The sequence below is a fragment of the Marmota marmota genome, unplaced genomic scaffold (assembly GCF_001458135.2).
Source record: "Marmota marmota marmota unplaced genomic scaffold, marMar, whole genome shotgun sequence".
In the NCBI taxonomy this organism is placed as follows: Eukaryota; Metazoa; Chordata; class Mammalia; order Rodentia; family Sciuridae; genus Marmota; species Marmota marmota.
This window is the reverse complement of record NW_026000082.1, coordinates 7,041,924-7,062,724: the sequence shown is the minus strand read 5'-3', so window position 1 is coordinate 7,062,724 and position 20,801 is coordinate 7,041,924. Positions and strand designations below refer to the sequence as shown.

Below are 20,801 nucleotides of genomic sequence, written 5' to 3'. Positions count from 1 at the left end.
AATAAATGAAGGTGGAATAGCTTTAACTAACTCTGATCATATCTAATTTCACTTGTTTCGCAAGTATCAGGAATACAGTCTGTGTGGAAAAGCCTGAGTTTCCACCATATATGAGAAGCTCTGCTACTGGCAATCTTTAAACTAAAGGATTACCTCTCAGTCACCCTCTTCTTTACACCTGGAGCTCTGCAATAAGTATGCTGAAGAGATTCAGTCGTGAAATACCGCCTTTGCTTTACCTTCTTTGAGATTGACATATGATACATTAAACCAGATTCCTTTTGGCTCTGTTCCTTATGACCGATGCCACCTTGGGCAAGTCACTGAACCTCTGCAGACCTTGGTTTCTTTTCTGATGTCTGTCTCTAACATTAATAACATCAACTTGACAGTATTAATCCCAAATGAGATCACACCGGTTAAATATACAGCATAGTGCTGGTATTTAGTGAGCACAAGACAATGGACAGCCACTGTTTTTAATATGTAAATAGGTACAGTTAACTGTCACATGTCATGCATGGACCAGAGCAAAGCAGGAACAGAACGAGTTTTCTAGTTTTCCTGTGGTAGAGGAGTATGCCCTTTTGGTTTGTATTTGAAATTGGGCTACACACGAGACTCTTCCTCTATGTTTCTTGGCTTTTAAAAGGTATTTTATGATTGTTTTAGTTTTCTTTCCTTCCTTCCTTTTTTTTTTAAAGATGATTTTGTGGTTTTACTTTCTCACAGGAGTGATTGGAGCAGATGTGAGGGGTCATGGCCTCATCTGTGAGGGACAGCCAGTGACGTCACGGCTGGCTGTCATCTGTGGAACATCTTCTTGTCACATGGGGGTGAGTGTGGGGCACAAGGGCAAAGCCACCGTGTAGGGTGGGAGGCAACTCAGGGGGAGATACTGAGCTGCTAGCACCTTCTCTGCTCTGCTTCTTCCCAGTTTCCCCTCGAAGCCTGGTCCTGCCTCCTGCAACCTTGCTTATATTTGCCTGCTCTCTTTCCAGGGTCCAAAGTCTTAAAAAGCATGAAAGGGTTGAGTCTGCCTTTGAATCCACCCTGGCCATTGAACCCAGGCAAAAGGAATGAAGTAGGGTCCACGAGGGCAAAACCTCGCTCTCCCAGACCCATCTCTCTTTCAGGGGCAACTGACTCGTCCCTGGCAAGGTGGGGGTGTCTGTTTTCTTTGGCTGCTGAGCCCTTTCTCCATCAATATAAATCCATCTCCCTGGGAGCGTCCTGATGATCTATAGAATTAGGCTGCGTATCATGACTTCAAAAGAACACTGATAAGCAATTTTCACTTTGTTAATTTTTCTCCATGAATTAATGGAAAGGCTTTCTCCAAGATTGCAGTTAAAATTTAGTGCCTGCCCTAAAATTTATATCTTCTTTAAATGCATGAGTCTGAAAGCATTCCATTTCGATAAGTACCCATTTCTACCATATTTTTATTTAAAAGTCATTACTCTGTTAAACTGAGATAGACGACTCTCTGGATTTTTCCCAGATGAGTACAATAGAGGGGGAAAGAGGGGGAGGAGCAGGGAGATGAGCCTGAGAGTAGAGTGGGACATAGCCCAGAGCTGGAAGTCTGCAGCTAGGGAGGAAATCATGTGCTGTGTGAAACTGTCCAAGGACTGTAGGTACCACTGAGCCTCTTTTATTAGTAGATGCTTTGAGTAAATATCTATGCAGTTACTTTTTTACTGATTCCTGTTCTTACATTCTGCCTGTGCTAAACTCTGTGGCATAAGGAAAACATAGGCCCACCCATGGATGAGATAGAGTTGTAACAGATATTACAATGTGATATGAAGACCCAAATAGGTTTGGGTTGAACTCAGGATACTAACCATTTGGTCATGCTCGGGCACTTTGCATTCTATGGCCTCCCATGTTGTCAAGATAGTGGGGCCAGCCAGATTTGGTTTCCAGTCCCACTTTCCCCCTTCCTAAGCATGGGTCCATAGGCAAAGTATTCAACTCCCTCAGATTCCTCACCTGGAATCTGTGGGGTCTGATGGCAGTCCCTCACAGTAGGAGGCTGAAACAAGGCTGGAAAGAGGCAGTGTGAGTGCTCAGGTGCATGAGCCCCTTGGAAGGCTGGCTCTTGATTATCAGCCCTGTTGCTATCCGGCAGGAAGGAGGCAGTGACTGCCAGGAGGCATCCAGGGCTGCAGAAGGCCTCCTGCGGTGGCATTTGGGCTGGACTTTAGCAAATACACTTCTTTGTATTTCTTTAGACTCTAGGTGAGGCATTAAATGGAACTTCTTTAACCAAGTTTAGAAGTTCCCACATCCTTCTTCCCCTTCAGCATCCTGTGGTAAAGCTTAGCTGTCTTGGAATCAGAGATCCACAGAGGCCTAAACTCTCTTCCGATGGAAAGTGTCCAAACAGCCATCCAGCTCTTACTTCCCTTGATGTGGGTATACCCTTCTTCCCTTGTCTTCACTGATCACCAGTTTAAATCTACTTAACTCATCCCTTATTTTCACTGGGACACATCAAATCTGGCTTTTCCTGTCAAATCTGAGTCTCAAGCATTTTTACTCCACTCTCTTCAGGCTTCTAATCAAAAGCAGATCTAAATGAATATAGGTGACTCTGTGAGGCTCCACTTCTCAGCCTGTCTCTTCATGGGATGATACTAGTAGTTTCCCCAAGGTCACAAAGACATTAAATTCTGGAACTAAGAACTTAAATTTTGCTGTACATTGTTCCAATGTTCACACTCCATAATGCCCTGTTGTATTGTGCCTGCTCACCACATGGCCATAGAGGAGTGAGGAACATGGGCACACAGGTCATCATGTGCACAGGAACTCTTGCTTATCCACTTGCTGGCCCCATGACCCCAGTGAGCCTCTTAACTTCTCTGAGACTCAGATTCTTCCTCCATCAAGTTGGGGGAGTGGTGCCAGTCTTGCAGGATTGTTGGAGAGCATGTATTAGCTCCATCTGTACCTGGCACCAGGAGACTGAAATGGCGGGGATTCTTTTGAAAGTTTCCCAGTGACATAAAATGCTCACATGAAGCAACTGTTTGGGCTTTAACGAATTTGATGGGCAGCCGCAGTTGGTTGCAATGAATAAGGGCCATAAAATGCCAGTTTATTATGTCGTGTTATACTGGAAATAACAGCCCCCACCCCGACCCTGCTTTGTACTTGGGAGTGGGAAGGGACCTTCTGGGCCAAGGGGATTAATCACTAGCTTTAATATTATGTCATGAGGGCGAGACTGTGGTCATGCTGGGAACAGAGAGTGCCTTTGATCTCCCTCAGGTGCTGGGAGCCAGCATGCCAGCAACAATCACACCTTTGTGAGGTCTAGGGGAGGTGCAGGTTGGAGAAACTCTCCCAGGGAAACTCAAGGACCCCCTTTGTTGTGGTTCTGGCAAATAAAACCACCACTGTCAGGAAAAAATTGCCAAACAGAACTCAGGGGCTGTGGGTTTTCCAAAAAGTGGTTTCAACATGACCTAAAGAATTCTCTTGGTGTCTGCTCACTTCTGGTGTTTCCAATTCAGTGGGTTAATTGAGACAAAATTCCCAGAGATAATTTATGCTTGATCCAAGTTACTCTTTTCAGATCACCCAAAAGGAATGAATGAATGAGTGAATGAATGAGCAAGCAGTAATTGAGTATTAGTATATACTTAAAAGGTCCCTACCTCTAGGTTCCTGTTACCTCCAGGAATCTGGAGAAAAAGCCTGAGGTTGAACATAAGATGTACTAATCAGGCCTTTGATATTTTAGAAGATACAAGTGTGGGCTGCACATTCATCTTCCTCAGGGATGATTTAATTAAGAGGGAAAAAATGCTGTTCTTTTTTTAACTCCATGAAAGCAGAGCTGCTTATTCAAAGTTAATTACTACCAAGTCACCAAAACCCAGAATAACACGTGGCAGGGGTTAGCCAGAGGTTGAAAAGTCGCAGGGTCAGATGGAGATGATCCCTGTTGCTCCAGCACACTGCCTCTGGAGCTGTCAGGTCAGGTTGGAACTTGGCAGCTTGTCCTCCAGCTAGGTGTCAGGTGGGGGGCAAACCCTGTGGCAGAGCCGGGAGGGGCGTGGAGGAGGTAAGGCTTGTGCAGAACAGTGCCAGTGGAGAGCTGGGGAGTATTGCTGCACCTATTTAGGTGTATTTAGAAATGAGGGTTTTATGTGAACATACAGCTAGTGATTCTGTCACTGCACAGCCATGGAATCTCTAAGAAGTGGGCCCCTGTGCTAGCCCTATTATTGACTGTGAATTTAGGTAGATACTTTATCTTTTAGTGCCTCAGTTTCTTTATTTGTTAAATGTGGGCAATAGTATTTTTCTATAAATTTATGTCAAAAATTAAATTGAGTAATCTCTGTAAATAGTTTAGCACTATACTTGAACATAAGACATACAAATCAGGCCTTTGATTAATACCAAATATAGTGTTATCATTAAATATTAAATATAGTGTTGTTATCTCTAAGATGTTGGCCCCTGTGCTAGCCCTGTTACTGACTGTGAATTTAGATAGATACTTCATCTTTTAGTGTCTCAGTTTCTTCATTTGTTAAATGTGGGTAATAGAACACCCCATGCCCTGATCTTGGTTTCTAATACTCTGATCCAATAAAGAGAATCATGATGTCTTGGACAAGGCTGATTCTGGGATTGGGACACAGAATACATAAGATGACAAAATACCAGAGGCTCTGTATTTTATAAGATAAGAGGTTCATTTAGCTCACAGTTCTGGAAGTTGAAGGGCATGGTACTAGCTGGCATTGGCTCAGCTCTGGTGAGGACTCCTTTGTCTGAGTCACCAAATGGCAGATGTCATTATATTGAAAGGGGAGAGGGAGACATGAGGGTGGGGGGAGGGAGAGGGGGAGAGGAGGTAAGAGGGAGCATGGGAAGGGGCCAGTGGGACCTCCCACTAGGACCCACCTCTTAAAGGTCTCACATCTCTTAACATTGCTACATTAAGGACCAAGCTCTCAACACATGAACCCTTGGGGACACACTTTAACTATGCTCAAACCATCTCAAAGGTATAAAATAGATTAATCATAAGATTATAATGTTAAGTAATCATAAGATTATAATGTTAATGTTAATATAGTTTCTACTCTCCCCAAAAAAGAGTAGAAAACTATACAGTTCCATTATTTTAAAACCTAGGAAATGCAAACACATAATGACAGAAAGCACATGGGTGATAGTGGTTACCTAGAATGGGGGAATGGGTATAATGAGGACCAAGAGAGTAGAATTACAGGAAAGATTTGGAAATGATGTACATATTTGTCTTTATTCTGGTTATATCTTCATTGGATATGTTGTGTCAAAGCATCAAGTCAGACATTTTAGATATGTACAGTTTATTGAATGCTAACTATAGCTAGATAAAGCTTTTTAAAAAACTAAAGAGAACACTGTGGGGGGGAATAACAATAGCAATAGTATCTGCAGTCATTTATATAGTTCATACATTATCATAGACACTATTCTAAATACATCCCTAAAATAACTTTTGAAACAGTACACAGTAGGCAATTAATAAATATTCATTTACACTTTTTTCCTTCCTCAGTAGATTCTGTAGCTCTTATGATATATTTATCCTATTGTTTTTGTGCTTCTTGTGTTTTAATCCAACTTGTATGTCAGATGAAGCTGACTTGCTTAGAGGGTCCATGATTCCGGTGCTTTCTCTGGGCCCATCCTGTCTAGTGCAGCACTGGGTGCACAGTGGATGCTTAGTGGCCACACTGCTGGATAGCTTTTCTGAGGGAAGTGTGCAAGTGCTTGCATTTTCTCAAGTCTCTCTCACTCCTTTCTCATCCACTAGGGTCATCATTCATCCCCTATTTCTGTTGAATGAGTCCTGATTGACAGAGAGAAGCCTCCCCCCCAATCTAAGGTGCAATGAGCCTATCCTCCCCATCACCAACCTCTGCCCTCCCCCACCAGGGAATTTATGCAGTTCATTTGGCCTGTCTAGGAAGTAAGATTTTAACTGAACAGTTTTAAGTCAGTGTGACTTCAGTAAGAAATGAGCCACTCTCTACTCTCACCATTCCTCCACCAAGGTAGATATCTGGAATGTTCCATCCTTATTCCCCTCCTATCCCTCACCCTGCCATTACCCTATGCCTTGAAAGGTGGGCATGATTTCCTCCCCCTGGAGCTCATAAGATGCACTTAGGTTGACTGGCTCCATATCTTGACCTCAGCTTGGCTGGGAAAAGAGTTGGGAGTCTGCAACCCCAGTGTCTTTGGGCTCCAGCCAGAGAGAAGCCTCCTTTCAGAATGTGCCACATTGTTAAAACTGTGTTCTTTAGGTCATTTCTCAAATGGCACAATATATCTGCCTCAGACCATCTGAAGAAAACATTCCCCTAAAACAGAGGACACTGGACATGGTCTGTTTGTTAGAAGAGTCAAGAATGCTCAACATCAATATTTAAAAGGGAAATGAAAATTAAATCACAGTGAGATCCGTGTACACTTACCAGAATAGTTGAAGCCATAGGGAGAACATGGGGAACTAGAACTTTCACACGCCACTGGCAGAATATGAAATGGTGCAACCACTTTGGAAAGCAGTTTCACAGTTTTTCAAACAGTTATGCTGCTATGCCATCCATCCATTCCATTGCTACAGAAACTGGGCAGGGCTCTCTGGCCCCACATTTCTGGGAGCCCACCAGGATCACAATAGAGCCTCTCAGAAGGTCAGAAACAAGAGGTTCTGGCTAGAGTCTACCTAATATCTGTCCTGAGCCCAACCCTCTGCAGAGTACTAAAACTTGCCTGGAACAGTGATGGAAGGAGAGGAAAGAATCAGTGGGGCAGCCATATTTCAGCTTCCTCCTAATAATCTGTGGGAGGGGAGAACACCATGTTCCCCTCCCAAGGAAACAGAGAAGTAGGGGATGTAGTGGGTAGAAAGTTCTAGAGGACTGCCTTGGTGGAGGAAAATTAGCAGCAGTAACAGTAACAGCTAATATTTATTGTCTGCTTTTCACAGTCTTACAAGTTTGGAAGTGTTTTTCAACCCTAATAAAGTTATGCAGTTATCAGTATTATCCTATCCACTTATAAGGACTGAAACTGAGACTGAGAGATACAAACTACTTCCCCAAGGTGACGTAGCTAGTAAGTCATGTAGATAGGTTTGCAACACAGGCTGCTGGATTCTGGAGCTCCTACTCTGAACTCCTTGCAGAAAGATGAGACAGGCTGTGGGATGCCTTGGCTGAGTGTATGCGTGATTTGTGGAGAGTGATTACAAGTCTCATCTTCTCCAAAGCCTGATGAAAACTGCAGAGTTTGGGCTAGGCCACACTAGACCACAGTGCTCCCACTTTCCTTTCTCCCCAGTCTCCCAAATCATTGCCTTTCAAGAGGCCACCAGCCTAATGATAACAATTAAAATAAACAGCATCACTGTCGCTATCATCCTCTGGGAAGAGAGTATTTATGTGACTCCCTAGTTCATCTCCCGCCTTTCCCTGCTGCTATATGGTCAAGTGCTGAATTAGGCAAGTTGAAAACATGGAGCTGACTTCCCAACTCATGAAGACGTTTTATATTTGTGTAGAAGAGCATGAAATGAAAACCACATTGACTTTTTTCCCCTTTTTTATCTACCACTCATCTGCTGTGTGGGTGACTGATTCTGTGGCTGCTGAGCATTCCCCAGCAGTCATGGAAGGATCTGTGCATTTCCAGAGGTGCAGTGCAGATGAATACAATGCTGAAGACAACCATTGTAGAACTGTCACTCACCGAGCATCGCACACCTGCCTAGTGTTTCAACACACACGAGCATATTGAGTGCTACATACCCTCAGTTCAGAGGTTTCATTAATTTGCCTTGTTGCCCCTCATTTTTACATCCCCTCCATACTCTCTGTGTGCTCCAGGTGCCTCTTTTTCATATGCTAATTACATTTTCATGTTTTTTGCCCCAGAACCAGATAGGGGTGGTTTCTACTTTGCCACTTAACCAATGATTAAAACATGTATTTTTTTTTATTTAAAAGATAATAGACACATTGTATAAATTAACTCCTACAGTGTATCTTTAAAACTTGTAGAAAACTGAGTTTAGTGATGTTTGAAAGACAGATGGATTCAGTACCATCTTTTAGATAATGCTATGGGGTAATACCAGCACGTGGCCCCAATTATATGGGGAGGTAACAGAAGGATATCACAACACAATGGCATTTCCATTTATTTGCACTTAGCACAATACCTGACACACAGTCGATGTCCAATAAAAGTTGGATGGATACATGGGCAGAAGAACAGATAAAACAATACTAGATAGCAACCCTAAAGGTTTATTGAAGAACAAATTATACCATACCAGTTTGATTTCTCAGGAGTGATGGACTGTGCAGCTAAAGGAAGATACCACGTGTAAACTATCCAATCTTCAGTGAGACTTCAGCTTCTCTCCTTGATAGACTGACCAACCCAATAATTGATCAGCTGTCCAGTGTTACTTCACACAGACCAGTCTCAGGGACTTCATGACTTATGCTCCTATCATCTGGCTACATGATAAAATTAACTGAATGTTCCTCAGGTTTCCGTAACACTCCTAGCTGTGAGATTTGCTGTGATGTTGGAAGACAGGGCTACAGTTCTTGGGCATTAGGACATGACCCATAAATAAAAGGGAAGCCTACAAAAAGTCTTCATTTTTCTGTGGTGTACAGGATACCAGTTTGCATGGGCCTATCTACCCGGATCAACTCACAGTGAAGGTGGTTCTGAAAACTAAATTGCATGGCTTCACACTCCCAGTCAAATCGCTGACAAGTTTCCTGAATCCTAGCTGTGTACAGGAGACCTTGCATGATCTGGTCTTACCCACCTCTCACCTCATCCCTCATCTTTTACCATATGTCCTAGCAGGGGCCTGCACAACCCTTATCTGAATTCTCTGAGGCAAGACATGGTTTAGAATAAAGAATGAGAACATTTTAGACAGTTGTGTGCTTGAGTGTGTGTGTGTGTATGTGTTTGGTACCACCCATAACCGAAAGTATGAATATTTCTACAGTAAAATGTGAGAATATTCACACCAAGCAGGTTAAGTAATGCTAAATGGCTTGATCTATTCCTATCAGATTTTATCATCAAATGAATCATTAAAAACCTTTATGTGCTGGGCATGGTGGCACAAGCCCATAATCCTAGCAGCTGGGGAAGCTGAGAAAGGAGGATTGTGAGTTCAAAGCCAGCCTCAGCAATTTAGCAAGACACTGAGCAATTCAGTGAGACCCTGTCTCTAAATAAGATACAAAAAAAAAAAGGGCTGGGGATGTGGTTCAGTGGTCAAGTCCCCCTGAGTTCAATCCCCAGTTTAAAAAAAAAAAAAGCCTTTTTATATTTGGAGTGTTGCAAATGGAAGAAGTATACTAGACTTACAATTGCTCTTCTTAGAAAGAACTTATGCTTTGCCACTAGTCTGGCTTTAGACATGTTGTTTTCTCTGCCCGAATGAACACATCTCTCCTCTATCTGTTGAGTAGCATCATTACAAAAATCATGGTCTTTATAACACACATTTACTGAGCATTTACTATGTCATTTGTTACTTCTGGCAAACTCTATGAAGTGTTTCTCATTGTATTATGATCCCGGCATTCAGATGAGAAAACTAAGGCTTAGAGAGGTCACGGAGCTAAGAAGTGGTGCAGCTGAGTTTGAACCAAAGTGCAGGAACCTCAGAGCCTATGCTATTAGTGATTACACTGTCATTAGTGTGTGACTTCCCCAAAGTCCTAGAACAGCTGTCACCTCCATGAAGCTTCTTCCGTCCCAGTGCCATGTTGAATTGGTTGTGCCACCTCTGGGCCTTCATAGCCCTCTAGCACAGGATCTTTCATTCTTGTCTTTCCTACAGGCTTTAACTCCTAGAGCAGTTGGGGAAAATGCTTTAATGCTCTGTCTCCAGGGAATTATACTAAACATTCAGCATGGGATTTATAATCAAGTTAACCTAAAGAGATCTGGCAATGTATCCTTAGTGAAATAGATGGTAAACACCACATCACAAGTTTAAGGATATAGAATTTCAATCTAAAAAAGAGAAATACTCAAAAAGGAAAAGGATGCTTAGGTTTATGCATGATTTGTAAAGAAGAGAAATTAATCGTGACAACAGTTCAAGATGAATCAGGAACATGTCATCTGTATAGTGAAGAATAACAATGGCTGGATTTATTGAATACTTAGCATGTGCTAGTTTTTTCCCGGGTATTCTGAATATGGAATTTCTAATTTTCACAACAAATATTTGAGACTAATTTTAGAATCCCTAAATGGACAAAAATCATAGCTGTATGCAAAAAGGATGCAGTAACCATTTTTATATCAGAATAAAGAGTAATATTAATGCACTCAGATTAAACAAAAGTTAAACATCATTAGAGGGTGTCAGCATCATAAAATATCTCAACAGATGACCTTTCCTCCTGAAGAGGTGATGGAATTGAGGTCAGAGAGATTATATAGACTTTTACATGGTCTTTTATATCCATTCTTTGAAAGTGTTAACTCAATACCAAAAACATATGCCACTGCTGACCTCAGGACTGGGTCCAATTTTGAGCTGTGCTTTTGAAAAAAGCTGCTAGAACCTGGAAGGAGCCACATCATCTATAGCTATAATACTAAGAGAAATAGGTCCCAGGAGCAAAGCTGGGGAAGATTGAGAGACCAAGTAGTTCTCACTGCTTAAGAGAAACCTTAGGGAGTGGCTTAATTATTTTCTTATTTACAAAAGATTTTGTGATCATGAAAGAACATTTTCATGGTGCCTTAGATTAGGTAAAATACCCTATGGAATTTACTCCTTAGAATAAACAAAGTGAGAGTATCAGAGAAGTGTTGTTTTCTTTTCTCAAATGAGGCTCAAAGAGACTTAGTGATTTGTCCCATGTCCCACAGCTAATAGAGCTAGGGCTGAGACTCAGATACATACCCAGTCAAACCCTGAGCCATTTCCATTGCATCCTTAGTTTGTTCATCTTTATTTGCTTGGATCGAAGGATCCCACAGCTAGTTGAAAATCTGGTTCTTTACAGGAAGGTCTCCTGGTTCCATGCCATAAATTGCCATTGTGACTAAATTCTTCATTAAGCTGCAAGCCAGTAGTTCTCAAATAATGTTCATATAAAGTACCTAGGGATCTTCTTTTAAAAATGTGTGACTCTACTTTTTGTACATGAGAGAGACATGAAAAATTGTGCTGTATAGTACATGTATACCATGAATTGAAATGTATTCTGCTATCTCTATAACAGATTAGAATAAATAAGTCATTTTTAAAAATGCTGTGCCTCAGACCCCAACCCCACAGGTACTGATTCCCTGAGTCTTGCTGGGAAACAAGATCTTTAATTTTATTTAATTTACTTATTTACTTACCGATTTACTCATTTACTTGGTGCTGGGGATTGAACCCATGGCCTTGCACAATGCCAGGCTACACCCTCCATTCCCAGAATCTGAATTTTGATGTGTACCTAGGTGATTCTAATTGAGGATTTTCAGGAAAACTGTTTTAAATATCTTCAGAGTAGTAATTACATCCGTCCATCATTGTTTCTTCAGTGCCTAGCAAAGCACCATATACATAAATGATATTCTAAAATTGTAGTTGGTGACTGTAAAAGAGAAGTAAATAATGAAAAATAAAATCTAAAAATTAATATAATACCAAGGAAATTAAATTGGAGATTCAAGCAATCTCTGAAGGGTTTGGGACACAGGAGAAAGTCTCTTGAATCTCCATCCTTTCAAAGAAGCTATCTCTTAGAAGGCCTAGATACAGACATTCTGAGAAGCTGTGGCTTGCACAGAATACCTGGTAGAATCTGCTGACAATTAAAGATTGTGGATTTTTTATTTTCTCATGAAATATGAGAGACCTTGTCTGGAGCTCTGTACAGACAAACCCAGAAACCAAAGCAGACACATCAGGACACAACAGGAAACCACAGAGGCCTAAGATCTTTCAGGGTAAATAGGAAGTCAGAGTTTACTTCTGAACCCACAGCACTGAGCCTAAGTGCAGTATTTAATCCAGCTCTCTACCCAACTCTTCCTCGAGCCTGGGCACACATGAAAGATGATGCCACCTGGGTAAAAGCATTTAAAAGTGTTTGTTCTGATCAGAATTTGGAGCGAGCTTCTTTTGTTTGTGGTAGTGGATAATTTAGGACACAGGTGCAGTTTGGATGTGAAAGCATTAATTGGTGTCTTCGGTTTCCCTGTAGTGATATTTGAAACCCCATCTTCCTCCACAAAGAAATCTTAATCCACACACATTCACAAAGCATTTGCCATTGACAACCATCTCTCATACACCCCATCTGTGGACATTTGGGTCCAGGTGCATAGTAGTGGAACATAGGCAACACTTAATTAGTACCCCGTGTTCATTGGCTTGACATCTATAATCTCACTTGATTACTACTAGTGATTATTAAGTTGGGAAGTAATAAGTGGGACACAAATGATTATCCCCATTGTGCAGTAAGGAGTATGTAGTGCAGTAGAAATGACATGGATTTTGGAGTCCATACATAGATCTATGTTCACATCCGGAAAACTTAAGCTTTCTTACCCATATGCCACATTTTATTTAATCAGTTGTTTTGAAAATCTACTGTGAGCTGGGCACTAGATTGAAAATAGTAAGCAGAAGCAGACATAGACCTCAGAGTCTAGTGGAGGACATGGATTCCAAGCCAACCATCACAATCATGTATAGTTACTACAGATCTTGACAAATGCTTTGCTTCTCTGCCCTGCTTCTGGAAGTGTGAATTGGTACAATCACTTTGGAAAATAAACAGGCTCAACACTCCACCAATTCCATTCCTAGGTAAAAACTATTGTACCTATGCATCAGTATGCCCAGGGAGTAGTCATAATGTCATTCTTCATAATAGGCCCAAATTTCCACTAGAAGTAGAATGAATAACTGAATTTCAATGCATTCATGCAGTGGTATACATGTTTAAGTGGAGAAACTATATCTACATATCACAAAGATATATCAAATAATTTTAATTGAAGAAACAAGGAATGAAAAAAAGATGAACAGAATTATTCGAGTCATAGGAAATTATAAAAAAAAAAAAGCAAAAGAGATAGTACATTTGAGGAATTCCTGAAGGCAGTAAGCCTAGAAAGATAAACAAGAGAATGATTACCACAAATATCAGAACCCTGGCTACTGAGAGAAAGGATACATTCAGGAGCGGCTTTGGAAACATGGAAATTATTGGTAAAGGACAGACTTACAAGTCTTTAAAATGTTCCCATGGTTTATACATTCCTCTGTGGGTACGGTATAGGCATGTGTATAGAGAGGACCCACCATGAGAACATAAAACCATGCCCCTGGTACAGCTTGGGAGACCAGGAAGGCTCCTGTAAGGTAGTGATATTTGAGCTGAGAGATTTTGATGAAGTGACTAAGCAAGGAGTCACTGGGGGACTCTGGTGCTTGTGTGTGGCTGTGGTCAGTGATTAGAGAAAACTGGGAGGAGAGGTTCAGCTGGGTAATGGGAGGGAAATTGGCAGCTGTGGGGTGGGGCAGGAAGGAAAGGGGATACAAGTTAAAACTGGAGAAGCAAAGGGGGAGCTTACATGCTGGGCTTGTGAGCCTTATGTAGAAGTTTGGTCTTTTAAGAGAAATTAAAATGTGTCAAGCATAATAGGTTACATAGTTGGACTTACAAAACAGATTGGAGAGACGCCAGAGTGGATGTCAAGAGACCAGATAGAGGGACAGAGGGAGTCCAGGAGAGAGGGGGTGTCATAGTAGCTTGCCTAAGATATGGTGAGGGCCATGGAGAGATGCAGAGACCTTTGAAAGATGCATGGAAGATTAAATCAGTAGCACTTTCTTGGCAAAGAAGACCACTGATATTGCAGGGCAGATGCAGTATAAGCTTCCTAGCTCTCTTGCCCCATCTTCTGTGATAAGCCATGTGAGCAGAGAGATGAGAGAGAGCAGCATGCTCACAGGCATCCCTGGGACAGATGGAATTTACAGGAGAGAAACTTTTTTCTGCAAACACCATCCACTAGAGTTTTATGTAAAATGCTTTATATGTTTTGCCCTTGGCTCTTATTGAAGGTCTTCCAAAGAAGAAGTCATGTGGACACAAGTGTCATCCTGTCCAAAATGCCTACCCTGAATCTAATCATGAGGAAATGTCAGAAACCCAAATGGAGGGAGCCTCTAAAAACCAATCTGCCTCTTTAAAAATTCTAAGGTCATGAAAGATAAAGACAGATGCAAAGAGGAATCGAGATTAAAGGAGGTCAAAGAGATGTGACAACTGAAGGGCATATGTGATGTTGAATTGTATCCTAGAGAACCTTTTTAAAAAATTCTTACTATAAAGAATATTTAGTGGAAAATGGAAGAAATTTTAATAAGGTCTGTCAATTAGATAATAGAATTACATCAATGTTTATTTCCTAACAGGATAATGGTATTATGGTTATGTAAGGGAATATCCTTGTTTTTATAGGATGCACATTGAAGTGTTTAGGAGTAAATGGGCATTATATCTGCAACTTACTCTGAAATGCTTCAGCAAAATATGCACACTCGTACATGTGTGTGTTTGTTTAACCAGAACAGAATGCTTCTGCAAAACACTGGAGGAATCTGGGTGAGCATATACAGGAATTCCTTGCACTATTTTTATAACCTTCCTGGAAGTGTGAAATCAGTTTTTAACATAAAGTCTAAAATTATCAAAAAAGGAAAGAAAGTAGAAAGGGAGGAAGGAGAGGTACAGTCAGGAGGAAGGAAGGCAGGGAGCAGCAGGCCGTGTGAAGGTCAATCTGTGTTTGGTATCGCCATTCTGATAAGTTAATATGTCACTTATTGCGCCCCTTATAAAATACCACTTGAGAACCTGTTTTACAATTCATTGCTTCGGAAAGTATTGTTTAATCTGAACTGATTTGGGGGGAGGGAGTGGGGAGCAGGTATTAAACACTATACAACTGATCATATTTTTCTTTATCAGAAGCCAGGAAGCTATGGTTCCCACTGTAACAAATTGTCACAAACTTGTTGGCTTGAAATAATTCATATCTATTTTTTATAGCTCTGGAAGCTAGAAGTCTAAAAATTGGTTTCACTGAGCTAAGATCAGGAGTCAGAAAGCTGGCTCCCTCTGGAGTTTCCAGAGCTAGCAGTTTGGGGGGTTGCTGGTGTTCCTTGACTCATGGGTGAAACCAAAGCAAGCTTAGTTTCTGTGTTCACATCTCCCTCTGCCTCTGTCCTCTCAGGACAATTATGACCACATGTAGGCCCACCCAAACAGGCCAGGATTAGCTCAGCATCTCAAAATCCTTAAATTCATCACATTGACAAGTGCTTTTCTTGTCATACATGGTAACAGATTAACTAGAGAGCTGGGTGATCCAATATTGGGATGCTCACTATATACTTCTGAAAGTCCCAACATCTTAGAGTTTAATTAGAAAAAAAGTGGTCCAGGCAAAGAAGCCAGTATGAACTGTATCTATAAGACCATATCATCTGCAGATTTTTTCTTCTCTTCTTTATGCCTTTGTGTTGTTGCTGCTGCTGAATTTCATCTAATTGTGTTTGCCAGAGATTTCAGAATTATGTTGAACACTATGATGGTAAAAACAAACAAACAAAAAAACTGCTCTCTTGTTCCTGATCTTAAAGGAGATATATCTCTAAATTTCTCTAGTGACTATGATATGTGCTAGAGATTTGGGAGATAGAGTAGACACATAGGTAGGTATCCTTTAAGAAATCAAGGAAAGGATTTTTTCTTAGCATTTGAAACATGAGGTCAGTAGTCCATCTTGAATAATGGCTAAGGATTACCTCACTAGATAGCCCCAATCCATGGCTAGAGAGTTCTATCACTTCTTTAAGATAGGGATGATTGACACTCTTTGCATCCGCAGTGTGTAGCACAGAGCCTAGAACCTAGTTGGGCATTCATTATTTATTTAATGAATGAATGGAAGTTGCTTCATAAGTATTTGTTGAAAAATAGCAAGTTCCTTTTTTTTTCTTTTTTTAGAACTGGGGATTGAACTCAGGGGCACTCAATCACTGAGCCACATCTCCAGCCCGATTTCGTATTTTATTTCACTGAGCTGCTCAGTACCTCACTGTTGCTGAGGCTGGCTTTGAACTTGCAATCCTCCTGCCTCAGCTTCTCCAGCTGCTGAGATTACAGGTGTGTGCCAACAAGCCGGCCTGCAAGTTCATTTTTAAAGTGAACCCAAACCTAGTTATTTTCCATTCCCTTATTTGATGAGTGGTGCTTCCTGTGCTACCATTCGTATTTCCTTCCAGCACCTGGACCAGTCAGCTGGTCATTTAAAACAAGCACAGCGATAAATTAATGAGTCAATCATAGAACATTCTTCTGCTGGCCATTAGACTTGCCCTAGAGATGCTGAACTTTATCTGAACTGAAGCCAGGTGGTTAAAGATGATTTAATCAGGACAAAAGTAAAATATCATCTTTAATAGAATAATTGCTTATTTCATTTTCTCTTTAAACTTGGACATTTATCTCATGCCACTGTCTCAGTTTATATAAGTTGTCCATGAAGCATTAAAACTGATTATACTGGGTTAAAACAGAAGTACTCACAAAGTCTTGTCTTAGGAACTAAAGAGCTCAGAATTCTAATATTAAATTAGAGATAGGTTTACCTGCAAAAAGTGCCTGGGAAATGATATATGTAGATATATGTACTGGTGAGTAGTGAAGAAGGTTGGTTATTATAAGACAAATAAGATGAGAATATCTTAGTAATTTTAATACTTTATGATGGCTCGAATTTGTATATGTCTGTCTCATTTCAAAAGGTCTTTCATTTAATAAGTTCACTTGAGTAATATTAGAATACTATACAATATTAGAAGGTCCAATGTCCAGAAATTGATTGCTATTTTCTGAATTGGGACTCTGCCCGGGAATCCTCTGATCACCCCCTCCCCTACCAGTGCCTAGGGGGGAAAGGTTAATTTATTTAGTCTTCTGTCCACCTCTTCTTGCACCATATACCATCTCCACTCTAGCTACATGTAACAGGATCTTGCAATCGGGATCTTCCTGGCTTGGAGTTTGAAGAGGCCCCGGAGACCAGACCACCTGTGCTATGTTTGCTAAGAGCTTGTAAAATTTGTCTTAAGAGTCACCCTGGGGATGTAAAATGGAGGTAGAAAGAATGAGAGGCGCGATCTAGAAAGAGGAGAAGATTAACTACAGTATCTGATATAGGAGAGTAAAACAAGAGGGCTGCTTTGGCAGCATATCCACCAAAGGCAAGGGCAAGGTGTGTGTGTCCAGCACAAGGGAGCCAGCTGGGGATGTGTTAAAAGGGACCCAATCCTAAAAGATGGGGAAGCGGTATGGTCCCAACAGTGGGGCAAACCTCCCAAAGGCTGGGAGGAAAAGCAGGTTGAGCAGACCACATTGCTAGGAGGGAGAGCCGGCCTCAAACATACCACTCTTGGGGGGATTACCCAGAGTGGGGGACATTGTGGTCAATCAGCAGAAGCACATTATGGAGCATCAGTTTCAGACATGTATCACACCCTGAGGACAGATTGAAGCCAGATCACAACCATACCATCCAGTAAGATCTTCCCTGGTAAGGGTGCCCAATGGGTGAGCAGCCGAAGGTAGCAGCCAGCTGTACGGCAGGAGGAAAGTAGTGTGAGGAAAGAGAGAAGAAACCTCTCTTTGTGGGTGCTCTCCAAGCCAGCAATGCCTGTCACTGTCACAGGAGAAGCACTCAACAAGACAAGATGAGAGCTGTGACTATTGCAATGGAGTATGCACATTTAATGCTCGAATGTGCCTGAGGACCTTTTATTATTTAAAAGTGTAGAAAGACTAGGGATACCTGAAATTTCATCCAAGGAGTAGGGGAGAAAAGTTCATGGAACTCATGCAACATGAGGAAAGAAGAGAGTAACGCTGTGTTTTCCCCGTGCTGGTTCAGCAGTCAACTAGGACAACAAGGCTGGCCAGCTCCCCTCCCCCGCTCCCCGTCCCTCTCTACTTAATCATGTAAAATTACAACATGATCCAACAGCTTCACTCTAAAGAATAAGGGAGGGGAGGAGAGAAGACCTCTCCACCTACATCCCACTCTTCTGCTCCTGTTTCTCCAGAGCTGTGGATAATGCCACCTCCTCCTGCTCTCTCTTGAGTCCCGTCAGACATCGTACAAGCTCCTCCATGACAATAACTTTTGAGTGTTTGTTTCAGTCCCAGTGGCCTTCGTGTCACCAAGTCCAAAGGCAGTCCTCATCCTAGTTGATCTGTGGGCAGCAGCAGGCACAGTAGAACCTGCTCTTCACAGTTGAGACCACTTACCTTCCAGAACACTCTTGTGCTTGTTCTTTGCCTAATTTTTTCCCATTGCCACAGTTGCTAAATTTGGGTGCCTTAAGCCTCTCTCCTCCTCTGTCTGAGACCTCTCCCTTTCCCATCTGCCCTCACCTCTTTAGTGATGTCACATAGACTTCACAGCTTGAAAAGAGCACCTGTGTACCATGACTCCCCGTATGTATCTTTGTGGATACCCTGACTAGTCCCCCTAGCTCCCTGTTCAATCTCACTTCCTGATTTTCTGATAGATACCTAAAATATAATGTGTACAAAGCTGAATTCCTGATTCTTCTCACTCCTTGAAACCACTTCTCATTGTCTTTCTAGAACAGTTAAGAACAATTCCATTCTTGCTGCTGACCCAGTCAAAACACCTTGAAAACATCCTTGACCTCTTTTTCTTGCCTCTTATTCCAATCCATCTGTAAATACTGTCAATTCTATGAACAAAATATACTCAGAATCTAGCCACCATTGTCCTGTCTGGCCTAAGCAGCTGTGGTCTCCTGACTGGGCTTCCTGTTTCACCCTTGTCCCCATATGTTCTCATCACAACATGGTGCGGGGAGGCGGGGAGTGTTAAAACATAACTCAGATGATGTTCCTCCTCTGCTCAAAATTTTTTAATGGTTTCCTATTTTACTTAAAGCCAGTGTCCTTAAAAGGCCAAGAAGACCTGGCTCTCTTACTTTCTGCCCTCCTCTCCTATCACCTTCCTTGTTCCTACAACTCTAGCTGCACTGATTCTTTGACATTCCTTTAAGATAGCAAGCACAGCCCTACCACAGGGTCTTTGCACTTGCTCTTACCTCTCTGCCTGTAGTGCTTTTAACTTCATGCTCACTCCCTTGTCCTCTTCCAGTCTCTGCACAAGCCTCATCATTAAGGTCCACCCAGACCACTCTGTATTAAAATAACAACACCTGTCCTCACCACACTGCTCATTCTCTTAGTCCTGTCTTGTTTTTCAACAGAGCATTTCAGCTGACATATATTTCAATGTGCATTTATTTTTAACATTTTTATTAGTGAATTATAGTTACACATAATAGTGGGGTTCATGTTCACATAATCATACATGCATGGAATATAGTTTGTTCCATTTAAGACCCTAGTACTTCCTCTTTCCCTCCCTTCTCTCTACCCCTGTTCCCCTTCCTCTATTCTGCTGGTCTTTCTTCTGTTTATTGTTTTTTATGGGCTTTTTAGGTATACATTGAGGTAAAATTCACTGTGATATATTCGTATATGTACATGGTGTAGTTTGGTCAGTTTCATCCTGCATTTCCTCCCTTTTCCTACCCTCCTCCCTCCCCCACTCTCCCCTTCCTCTACTCCATTGATCTCCCTTCAATTTTCATGGGATCACCCATTTTAGTTTCCCCCTTTTTCTCTATTTCTGCATAGAAGAGAAAACAATAAACCTTTGACTTTCTGAGTCTGGCTTATTTCACTTTGCATGATGTTCTCCAATCCATCCATGTATCTGCAAATGCCATAATTTCATTCTTCTTTTTGACTGAGTAAAACTCCATTGTGTATATATACCACATTTTTTTAATCTATCCATCTGTTAAAGGGCACCTAGGCTGGTTCTATAACTTCGCTGCTGTCAATTGCACCTGTATCACTATAGTAGGCTGATTTTAGTTCTTTTGGATAAATACTAAGGTGTAGGGTAGCTGGGTCATATGGTGATTCCATTCCTAGTCTTTTTTTTTTTTGGTGGAGATGGGGGTACTGGGGAGTGAATTCAGGGGCACTCCACCACTGAGCCACATTCCTGGCCCTATTTTCTATTTTTATTTAGAGTCAGGGTCCCACTGAGTTGCTTAGTGCCTCGCTTTTACTGAGACCTGCTCTGAGTTCCTGATCCCCCTGCCTCAGCCTCCCAAGCTGCTGGGATTACAGGCATGCATCACAGCACCCCAGCCCGTTCCAAGTCTTCTGAGGTATCTCCATACTACTTTCCAAGGTGCTCCCACTAATTTGCAGTCCCACCGACAATATATAAGTGTACATTTCCCCCCATATCATCACCAGCATTTATTATTATTTTTCTTGATGATTGCCATTTTTATTATTATTTTTCTTGATGATTGTCATTTTTATTGGAGTGAGATAAAATTTCAAAGTAGTTTTGATTTGCATTTCCCTGGTTGCTAGGGATTTTGGTCAGTTTCATTCTGCAGTTTGGTCAGTTTCATTCTGTAGTTCCTCTTTTTTCCTGTTCTCCTCCCTCCCCCACTATCCCCTTCCTCTACTCCATTGATCTCCCTTCAGTTTTCATGGGATCACTCACTTTTGTTTTCCCTTTTTTCTCTATTTCTGCATAGAAGAGAAAACAATAAACCC

At 41.6% G+C, this 20,801-nt stretch overlaps 1 protein-coding gene across 27 annotated transcripts in view; it reads left to right on the top strand.

Annotated features, from left to right (window-relative positions):
• The window catches only part of Fggy (FGGY carbohydrate kinase domain containing), a 415,454-nt gene that overhangs the window by 229,759 nt on the left and 164,894 nt on the right, over window positions 1-20,801 (top strand). For all 27 annotated transcript variants that reach the window (XR_007351974.1, XR_007351976.1, XR_007351975.1 and 24 more), the window contains one exon: window positions 733-836. Coding sequence is in view for 22 of the 27 variants with exons in the window: in XM_048815295.1 (XP_048671252.1) it covers window positions 733-836 (104 nt within the window). In the remaining 5 variants the exon portion in view is untranslated. The remainder of the gene's footprint in view (window positions 1-732; window positions 837-20,801) is intronic.